Below are 11,549 nucleotides of genomic sequence, written 5' to 3' on the forward strand. Positions count from 1 at the left end.
CCCCCCGCCCCCGACTTGAAGTCACTGGTTAGTACCTACCCGGTACAGCTAACCCTCGACCCCCTAATCCGGGGATGCGTGCACCGCGACTCCGGTAACCCTTAATACATTGGACTAAATTACTGCCAGTCTTAAAATTGCTTTTGGAAATGGAAGGATGTAAAAAGTGTGTAAATAGAGAAAGGAGGAAAAAATAAGGGGTAACAAGTAACCTGTTCGACCAACTCTATATAATACCTGTGACTCCGGCACTAAGGCGCAACGAGTGAGCACTGGCTCTGTATCGTTTTTACTGACGCCACCTTGAAAATTGCTTCCCCAAGCGGATCGCTTCACGGAAGTGAGTATCGTATCCCTTTCTAAGGAACGACGAGTCGACCAGTTCAAAGGGGTAGCATAAGAGAGTTGGTTAGGTTAGATTCGATGAAAGGAAGACAAGCATATATGGGATAGTTTGTTTACTTGGAGCGTGTAAGGGGGTGGATGAAATCTTATCCGATTTTCTGACCTAGTGGATAACGCGTGCATATGAAGAATATTTATATCGCAATTTTCGTTGATAACATCGGTCACGGAAATTTTGTGAATTTTGAGAAAGCTTGAAAAGAAAGATTTCGAGGAGAGTGCATGTCTCTGTCATTGTGCACTGAAGATAAATATTATATGAAAATTGAATTTATCCTACGGATTGCGAAAGTGTATGAATTATGGATTCCGATTGGGATTCATATAAGTATGAATGATGTAGTGTGAGAATTTTGAATTGGAGCTCAATACGGGAGTACCAAAGCCGAGTTTCTGCTTCGCGAGGAATTCATCCCTTAAGAAAATACAGGCAATAACCTCTGGATCTCATTGAGGGTAGGAGGCTGTAGGGGTTGGAGCGGAGTCTCCTTCCTTCGGGTCGCCTCGCTCTCTCGGGTTCGACCCTGTCCCCCGTGCATCCCCTTTGACCCCGTCGCTGGCGCTTCGTTCAGGGCTGCAAAGACGCTGCGTAGGAGGCGTTGGAGGGGTAAAAGAAGACGGGGAAAGCTGTAGGGTGGGACCCCGGCAAGGGGTGGCTAGGTGGATGGGTGGTCGGGTGGGTTAAAGGTAGCGGGCCAGAGCCTCACTTTATTTTTATGCAGTTATTGATCTCCGTAGAGCCACCCCAAGCCCCTGTGCCCCGTAGCAGCCCCCAGCCCAGGGGTGGTGGGTAACTAGCTTATCAAAAAATGGGCGTTGCCGCCTCTCTACGGCGTCTTCCATTGTGGCCCGCACACCTGCCCTGCACCTCGTGGTGATCCTCATTGGCGCACGGGGGTGGCAGGCCAATGGAACGGGGCAGCAGAGGGCGAGTGCACCGGGAAGCGATCGGAGTGACGGCGAGCCAAGGCACGAAATAAGATATTGGTGAGGGAGGGTGGTCCAGGCTCTCCTGGTACTCCACCCATTCGGCTGAGGAACCCCTGCCATTTTCTTCTAGGGTGTGTCCCATGCTTTTTCGATTTAAGGCAGGTTCGGGCCATCTACCCCATCGGCACCGGTACCCCTCTACCCATCCGTGGGGTGTTCGCGCCACCCCAAACTCCCAGCGTCATCCGTCCACCAGCCTCCCCCCGCGTCAGCCGCTACTTCTTTGTATGGATGATGGGGATGCGTCCCTTGCATCTACTCGGGGATGAATATAACCCTACATATTTACCTATACCGTACATAGAATATCCGATCGATGCTCCTACAACCCTTAATTACACAGAGGCTACTACTTTTTATAGTTTGTCACCTTCCGGAGTTGCCGTTTTTAACGTCGCACCCCTACGCGACGATGCACCGTCGATACGAACCTCGCCCCACGATCTCCCCTACGATTTTCACCTTCGACCCTCGACACAAACAAAAAAGCACCCTACACCAAAAATACGACAAAGGACCTCACGAAAAGGCCGCTATATCTTGTACGGAAGAAATGAAGAAAAAAAAATATCAGATGACTCGCCCGGAGTCAGGAAGCATCGTTGCTAAGGGTAGCAGTGCACGTTAGGGGTGGCAAGTGCATTTTCTCTTTTTCCTTTCCCCCCCTGCTTCCTCCCAATGCGTTCCTTTTCTTCCTTCGCGACTCTACAACACCAAGACTCCACGCGTGATGGCACTGCTGAGGCCCAGATACTTACCACCCCTCTCCAAGGGATAGGGGAAGATGTTCACAGGGGATGGAATTGTTTTCCGAAGTAGTTGCCCCGAAGTGAAGGACAGTGGATCGCACAAAGTTCGAGAAAGTCGAAAATGCAGTTCGCCGTGGCTCCATCCGCGTAGCAACAGGCATCTGTTGCAATAGAAGATGCGATAGATACGTGCGCGCTATCTAGTTGTATCTACCAGTATATCTGTATATACGTTTATCTGGCGCTGTGCACGATTCTACGTACGTGCACTGTACGCGGCTACGTATGTGCATAGAGACGAGCCGCAATGCATGCAGCAAGACAACAAACCCGAACCTTCCAAGTACAGAGATGTTCTTACGTGGTTTTACTGTGTTTTTACATAGCTGTACGTTATATGTACATCTATAGAAAGTACAGTGTACGTATCTCTGTATACGTATACGTCTATCACCGGATGTCCGTACGGCACGGGAGCCTATTGGAAAACTATCGTTGACTGAATACCGACCGGAAAGCAGCGGGCGTGGATCGCACGAAAATTACCGGGCGAAGAAGCGCGCAGAATAAATTGTCCCTCGGCATGCATCCCGTGATACCGTAGACTTCGATGCAGTTAATAAATATATGAATTTATGATGTGACAAGGGACTACGTCATACAAACGAAAACAGGTTTTCGTCCTGTCTGAGTGGCTGCTGCTCGTGGCGTAGTAATATTTTCGGTCCGTCTGTATAGACACGATGCCAAGTATACATAATTATGAGAGATCCGAGCATGGTATTGGCTATAAAGACGTATGCATGTTTCTAGAGAAGAAGACTTGTAGGTTGGCACGTCGGAAAATTGTAAAGTCCAACGTCTCCGTGTCGATCCTCATCCAAGGAGTACCGATTCCTCTTCTTTTGCGGCGACGAAAGTACGATAGAAGCCGGTTGGGACGAAGGGTTGGATGGCGGTGGGTAAGAAGGGTTGGTTGTACCTAGAACCCGAAGAACAGTATGGGGTAGTATGGGGTGGCATGGAATGGCATGCTGGTGCGATATAAGGTAGTAGGGGTGCGCTCGCGCATTGCTTTACCCCTTTGCAGTCCCTTCTGGTGGTGGCAGTATTGCTGCTGCTATTGCTGCTACTACTACTGGTCTCTCCCTCCTAGGCCACGTCACAACCCCTTGCACTTTGTCCAAAACTGCTGGCTCCACCACCCCTTCGAAACTTCCCATCCATCCCCGCGACCATACCTCAGCGCACCCTTGCCATCGTACCACTACACCCCCCCGCCCCCGCCCCCGTTACACCATAGCAAAGCCACCCCCTGGCAGCAGCACCATGGCGCTAGATGGCTGCTTGCCTACCTACCTTCAGGTGGGGTACTTTGCCCCTGTGCAACTTCTTCCCCTGTTGCGCCACGAGACGCGTAAGCATCGACTCCGAAGAATTCGTCAGTTGCCGTCGGTAAATTACCGACCCTTTTCATTGAGACGCACAGAAGAACAAGTACAGTACAGCCAAGATACTATGTGCTACGTGTATGCGTATATATATGCTATTATAGTCGTTTATAATTATTACGAGTATACTATTAGAATTCTATATTAACGAAGCCCAAGCCATATCATCCTGTACGACTCAGAGTTTAACCTCACTCAGACGTGTACAGCATCGTCCGGCTTCGACTGGTTACATTCTCCGGCTTTTAATTAGCACCTTTGGCGCAATATTATTGGACCGTGTCATTACAGAGTCCTTTAACTGGACCACACGTTAGTTTTATGTCTCACAATATGGTTATTCCTTCCTTTTTATATTTGTGCAACATGACTGTGCGGGACTGACATACTTCCTGGTTTGGAAGAGCTTTAAAACAACACACACCCTATCCTTTATCTTATGTCGTATCTGGAGTAAAGAGCTACTTGAAACTTTTGGCAGTCTTATACGGGCCGAGCGGCGCGCGCGCGATTGCACGCAGTGATAAAATTCGATCCGGTCATATTGCACATGCATGTATGTACATACGTATACGCCTAACCTCCAAGTGGAATTCTGCGAAACCGAGTATAGCGTATTATCATATGTATAGTACCGACAGACCGCGTTATCATAACCCAGTGACGCCAAATATTGATTCTGACACGTACACGTGACAAGAGACTGAAACGTATACGTATATAGATATGTATGTACATATACGTATATAATATTACTAAGGGAAGAGCGATGCTCCTTGAATTTGTGCACGTTTAATATGTCGATCGTTACTGCCGTCGAAAATTTACATTAACGATATATACCGGGTGTCGATTATCATTAAGTTTCTACAAAGTTTATCTTGGTATCTCTTTGTTGTCGATTCGTATTCTTTTCTTGTTCTATTGAATTTGTCGGGATGTATAAGGATTTTGCTCTTGGGAGAACTCTGGGGGATGGAGTGTGAAGTGTGAACGAATTAGACTGTTTAGAAGTGAGAAAATGAGGTTACCTTTGTGATGGGGTTGAGAGTGTTTCGAGGATGATCTGTTGAGCGATTAGCGTTAACCCAAGGACGGTACTCGATGTGAGGACACCTTCAAGTGGAATCCGTTTCCTGCGAATAAATTACATCGTTTTTCGGGTCGATGTTTTCACAATCGGTTAGTACGGTTGCATGTGCGCCATGTAAAAGGAGGTCATGGTGCAACCAAATAGCAATAATAATACCAGAACTATAAGTTCATGTCCTACCGCCCGAACTGTTCTAAACCTGAAATCTGAAAACTGTGTAATTGTCGTTCAGCGTACTCTCGATGTGATTCCTTTAAGTTCTTATTCGGTAACAGGATGGTTGGTAGATTCTGCAATATCCTACTGTTGCTGTTTTATCGACTGAGTTCAATACTACAGGTTTTTTTTTAATAATCGTCAGCAGGTAATTAGGATACGCATTGGTAAATTGTTAAACCATTGCACATTTTGTATCTCTTTCATTTTGATATTTTGTTAAGTAATCAGCACCGACTCTCGGTATATTTATGATATTGAAATGTCAGTCGGTAACTGTAACCACGGGTTTCGCGACTCTCAGGGTTACATGATGTCAAATCTGGTAAAATGCCTTGTTTGTTTATATTCTGCTAACGGTAATATCTAATCAATTTATCTTTGGTCAGTGACAGTATTTTCTGGGTCCGAAATCCCTACAATAGTCAATATCACTTAATTGCAATGAGAAGGAAGCCAAAACAGCTAATTTTACTTCATCATTCTCATCTCAACAGATGATTGTTCAATTGTTTTATGTAAGAAAACGTGAAAAGTTAAAAATCACCAATTATTATGATCAGAAAGCATTTTTTGGTCTGTTACTTTTAATTGGTTTAAAACAAACAAAAATGCAAATACCATAGAAACTGACAAATTCATCGTGATTGGCATTAATGGTATTGCAAAAATTATAAAACAATGACGTTAAATTAAAAAAGTAATAAAGACGTACTTTATGATGTTATATGGATAGCCGTAACACTATTCGAAGGCTTTCATTACACAATAGACTTCGGAATGTTCCCGCTGCTTTTCTCCAGACACAACGGCTCTATCTGACGGCAAACGTAAGCAACACTATAAACGATTAGACTTGCAGTTCTCGATGGCGCCACGAGTAGACCAACGCTTCGAAAATATCAATAATACTGAGACAAATCAGCAACCATATTTCGTGGCTTCTAGATAACAAAGAAAATACCAGCATGTTATTGTTATAATGCACTAAAAATTCTGAACAATTCAAGTGATGAATTACTAATACTGCTTTATCCAAGTTTTACTCATCGTCAGTGTATAACAACGTTCTACCTTAATACGCCGGATATGACACTAAATTGAGAGAGAAAACAATATTTTTCGAGAAAATGCGTAATATTATTGATTTCTCTTAGAGAAATTAAAATGCGAGTACCTGGTTGTTCTTAAAATTATGCATAGTAGTATCGTAGTGGTTCATATAATATTTAGTATGTCATTAGACTAACCATTGCTTTACTCATGAGGGAGGAATGCATCGGTGTGCGCGAAAAATACAGGCGCCATGTTGAAGCGTTCAAACAGCCGTGGCGGCATTATGTATTCGTCTGTTAGGAGTAAATACGAAAACCTGATGAAAATAAAAGAATGTAAACCTGCCAAGCGATTGAGAAAAATATATAACATATTTTCGCGTCATTTGGAAAATAAATTTATATGAGATTTTGCAGAGAAATCAGCCTCGAAGTGAACCTGCCAAGTGCAGGACAGTCATACACAAAAGTTCTGCCTGCTACGTAACAGGACCATCACCCTGGAAACGTTAGATCATCGAATCGTACGTGGGGCGTCATGAGAAACTTTTAGAGCATAAAAAACTGACACGATTTTGTGTATACAGTATTAATTTTTAACGCAAGCCTTCAAAGATATGCAGCCTCAAACTTATTCTTTATCTAAAGTTCGTACATTATCTCCTAACGTTACTGTACCTATGATACTACGAAGAAACCAACTGGTCGCTTCGGACAGTCGCAGTCAAATAATATGACACCGCGACCCAATAAAATCACATATTGTCATTATAAATTATATTATCGAGCGCAAGGCATTTTAAGAAAATTTTAGAGCACAGAAAGTTTTTATGGTTTAATAAATACAAAAAATTTTATTTACGTGTAATAATCCATAATATGCATATAGGAAATTGCTATTTTCCTAGAGCCTGTGCAAGCTCATTGTAACTGAGTGTACCGCGTACACTATGTAGGAGCCAATCACTACATTGCGGAATTATCACGGCAAAGATAATGTAGCGCAGCATCCTGAAAATCCAAAAAAGCAAAACTAAATGGAAAATTTGTCATCGAAACATAATACGTAACTTTTAGATAACAAAATATAGCTGCGATTTCTAATTAGTCTCATTAATATTGTTCAAGTAATTAGGAAGACATGGATTTTCGAAAATAAGTTTCTTCGAAGGTGGAATAGTCATCACGTGACGCGACTGTACCCCTGACGATACGTAAAGCCGAAGTGGCCGTTGTGTACAGTCGCGTCGAATAAAGCTGACGCGCTATCTGGGAAAAATCTAAAATCGTGATCGGAAATCGCAATATTGTGCACGGGGCGTCATGAGAAACTTGTAGAGAAAAAAAAGTTAGTCCGATTTGGCATATATAGTATCCTCTTTTAAAGTAAGGCAAAGGAGTTATGGATTTTCAAAGGTGAATATTTTGGAGTGGACGACGAGTATAATATCACTTGAGTGTACCCCAGACGCCACAGTAGGCACGAGCGTTCGCTAGAGGTACACTGCTATTCAAAAATCCATTCTGCTCCAGTCAAGAATATTCTACACAGATCCTTCGGATCGTAAAATTACGAGCGGGGCGTCATAAGAAAATTGTAGTACGTAAAAAACTGATACGATTCGGTGTATATCATATTCCTTTTTATCCTTTCGTTAATGAGTTATTTGTTCTTGAATAAGCGTCGAGAAAGCACTGGCTACCTTCGTGCCCAACTTGACTGTACTCACTGACGCTACGGGAGTCCGCGGCCGGCATCGGCTCAGTTGGCAGCAGAACGCACAGCGACAAGCATCAGTATGTCCAATATATCCAAGGACGAGCTCCGTAAGGAGATCACCGGTAAGTCTTAATATCCTTCGATATACTGTATTCTGCTTAAGGAAATTAGTATATCTGAAATAGTTTAAGGACCCTGCGTGTATTTGGTTTGGGCACGCGAGCATGAATACGTGGAAAATCAGGGTCTTTACTCTTGCGATATCGAGGACTTTAGCGCGCACGTATGTGGCATAGTGGCGTGCCCCACGCCGGCCATTATACGGAGTTCTCGATTTATTTTCTACCAGTGTAGCAGCGAATTGAGATACCGTGGAAAATATCGTTTCCGTGTAACTGGAGGGTGATTTTTTAAAGAAACGTTTGCCCCTAATAACCACATTACCATTTCCCGCTGGTTTTCACGTAAAGTTCACTTTTTTGGGGCGTCCTTGCTGTGTTTCATGTGACGCGTCTAGCGGTGGTGCTGACGGCGCGTCAGACCCTCATACGCCTTGGATATCTCCGGTGTTTCTCCTTTCCTTGTTCTTTTTTCCTTTATTCCAAATGACGTTTCTCTCGTGAAGCTTATGTATCCTAGATCGAGTATCTTGTTCTCTGTTTGCCCGTAAACGGCCATTACGGGATTCGAGTGTGTTACGCCTGTGGCTTCCCGCGAAAATTTGCTCCTACGCTTCTGATCATCCATGACCGTTGGTAACCGTCCTGACGCAAGATATTTACTATTTTTCAAACTTTTCCTCCTGTGTTAGATTAATAATACTTTTACAGATCTCTATCGTATATGTATATTTTGGTTATCGATCGAAGGAACTACGCGAATTTTCTACAAGTATGTATATTTACTAAGAAAAGGCATTGCGCACTTCGCGTATCAGCAACCTCTCACCAAGCACCAATATGCAACTAATTATGTTCTATGTTGTTCTTGCTTTTGAAAAATCATTCAACCATTTTTAAATTTATTAAGTGACCTTTCCTTAGCGTAAGAACGCATACTTCTTAGATTGTTATGGCTTACTATCAGACATTTCTTCATGGAAAACCTCCGGTCGATCGTTCATCAGTCCTACAGAGTGCAGCCATCTGCGCTCGATATTTACTATATTCCGTCCGCGGGAAACTAGATTTTCAATGGCCTCACATAATTGCGTTCATCGTTCTAACCCATTATAGAGTGTTGATCGTTTTATATAATTTAAATTGCCTATAATTTATAAAATAAATTCTATAAAAAATATTTAGAAATATAATGACCACTTGAGCAGAATATTCTTATGACGTATCAATTGTTTTTTTTACTAAGTAGATGTAGCGAGAAAGAATTAATATCTAATTTGCCATTTTGTTAAAGATGGTTTCATTGAATATTACTTATTGTTGAATGATGTTATGATATATTTATGATTTAGGGATATGTTTATATCAATATTTAGTAGAATAAATTTTAATAGATATTTTGTACAATCTTTTATTTAATAAGTAGCATACTCATTTTATTATTCTTCATTTCAGCTATCCTCAAGGATGCTGATCTCACAACCATGTCTGCGAAGAAAGTCAGACAGCAGATCGAAGACAAGATGGGCATCGATCTTACAGAAAGGTATACCATTTAGTCATGTGGCGAATATAATAGGTGCAAAGCATTTGTTTCAATCATCATATTTGGCTCATTAAAAAGTCTTATAACATCATAAACCAAATTATTCTTGATTTATTATGTGCGCTTCATAAATTGATAATCTATCATTCAGACAGTATATAAATAACATGTCACGTAAATCATTGGTATCCAAACTGACTATTACTGCATCCCACTTATTATCATTGAAATTATTTTATTTTGCACTGTAAAAATATATCCTACTGTAATGATCAATTACATACATATATTTCAACATTTAATCTAAACTGCTTAACTACCATGTCACCAATTCCTCTAATAAAATGTTTTATCTGTGTTGAGATACCCTTTTACATTGATACATTACGTATCAATGCAGAAGAAAAAAATTAAAATCATATGATAACTTTCATTACCACAGTAATATTAAAAATTGCATAAAAATATAAATATGTGGAGGATATCTTGACAGCATGAGAGATTTGACATTTACACATTATAATATATTCTCTATCGTGTTGAGTGTTACTCTTAAGAGAACGAACCTATGACTATGTTTAAGTTTTATTGAATCTATATCTTCTATATAATCACCCATAATGTACCCTTGGCATGTGAATGGATGCAGTAGAAATACTTGTTTTGACAAGCTTGTGCAATCGAACGGTGCAGGAGCTCAGAAGAACTGCATCCAAGATCAAAATGAGGGACTCTGCGTGGGGCTAAATACACCTAAGCCGCCACCTCGTTCCCCCTCTTACACACATAAACAAGATAATCTATTTAGGTATAAGGAGGAGCGAGAGTTTACAAATGTAGACTATTACGTTAAGTAGTCCACCGACATTGTCCTTACATAGCTGCGTAACGTAGACCACTGTGATACAATCAGATATAAGCCGTATAATATATGAAATTTATACCAAAGAGAAAAAAGATTTCCAAATAGCAAGAACTCGCATGAAATAGTGTGTCGAATGTGTTATAGGAAGAAGGAGGTGGACGATTTGGTAATGGAATGTCTGCAAGAGAAGCCCGAGGGGAATAAGAAGAAGAAGAAGGCAGCTAGTGAGGAGTCCGAAGATAACGAGGAGGAGGAGGAGGAGGCATCCGAGGAAGAAGAGGAAGAAGAAGAAAAGAAGCCCGCCAAACGAGGACCAATCAAAAAGAACAAGAGCAAACGTAGTAAGAAGGGATCGTCCGATGATGAGGAAAGTGCTAGCGATGACGATGCCAGCGATGAGGAGTACAGTCCCAAGAAGGCTAAGTCCACGCCTAAGAAGAGTACGAAGCTTTTAAATACTATTATTCTTTTTTCGTATGCTTTTGAATTTGGGTTCGTTTAAAAACTTTGAATGCACGAAATGATTGTACAATTTTTTTCTTAGCCAAGCCCGGTAAAAAGGGTAAGAAGAAGGGAAGTGACAGCGATAGCGACGAGGATTGGACCAAAAACAAGAAGAGTACCGGATCACCAAAGAAAGGTGCTCCTAAAGGAAAAGGTGGCGGATATACACGCGCAATCACGCTATCTCCAGACCTAGCAGCTGTCGTAGGAGCTGAGCAAATGGCTCGACACGAAGTCGTAAAGAAGATCTGGAGTATCATCAAGGAGAGAGATCTTTATGTAAGTATTCCTCAGAGAAACTCGACAGTATCTACTATTTTATAGAAATTGTATAGAAATATGTCTCATTACTAATACCGTACAAACCCTTTATCCAAAGATCCCATATCGATCAGCAATTATATTCCCTTATAATTAACCCAGCTTGCATTCTCATGCTCATCGAATTCTCGAACAATATTTCTTAATCGTAAAACTTAATCCTATCCAAGGTTTCCAATTAACTTATCGCTATCTTCCTTTTCTTATATTGCAGGATCCGAAAAACAAGCAGTTCGCAATCTGCGATGACGAACTGATGAAGGTAATTGGCGTGAAACGCTTCAGGACCTTCGGGATGATGAAGTACCTCAAACACCACTTTGTAGACTAAGTCGTCGCGAATCATCAGATCAGGTTACATACACTATATAACATATTCCACAAAGTAACACGCATCTCTCTTAATCTTCTCACATGATACATGCATATACATACACATTTACACACGATGGACACATCTTTTTTCACGAGTTAAGACTTCTGGGACTCCCTACCTCCCCCCCCCCCCCCCCCCC

At 41.9% G+C, this 11,549-nt stretch overlaps 2 protein-coding genes across 2 annotated transcripts in view; both read left to right on the top strand.

Moving 5' to 3' along the window:
• The window catches only part of LOC112493723, a 20,045-nt gene extending 12,373 nt beyond the window's left edge, over positions 1-7,672 (top strand). Inside the window, exon 5 of the mRNA XM_025080550.1 lies at positions 7,642-7,672. The gene's annotated coding sequence lies outside the window, so the exon portion shown is untranslated. The remainder of the gene's footprint in view (positions 1-7,641) is intronic.
• Positions 7,651-11,483, top strand: LOC107263147 (upstream activation factor subunit spp27). The gene is made up of 5 exons (XM_015730054.2): positions 7,651-7,801; positions 9,254-9,344; positions 10,354-10,649; positions 10,754-10,992; positions 11,249-11,483. The coding sequence occupies exons 1-5, from the start codon at positions 7,759-7,761 to the stop codon at positions 11,363-11,365; spliced, it is 786 nt and encodes a 261-aa protein (XP_015585540.1). The 5' UTR covers positions 7,651-7,758; the 3' UTR covers positions 11,366-11,483.
• Positions 11,484-11,549: the final 66 nt, after the last annotated feature.

The sequence above is a fragment of the Cephus cinctus genome, unplaced genomic scaffold (genome assembly GCF_000341935.2).
Source record: "Cephus cinctus unplaced genomic scaffold, Ccin1 Ccin1_scaffold0132, whole genome shotgun sequence".
Taxonomy (NCBI): domain Eukaryota; kingdom Metazoa; phylum Arthropoda; class Insecta; order Hymenoptera; family Cephidae; genus Cephus; species Cephus cinctus.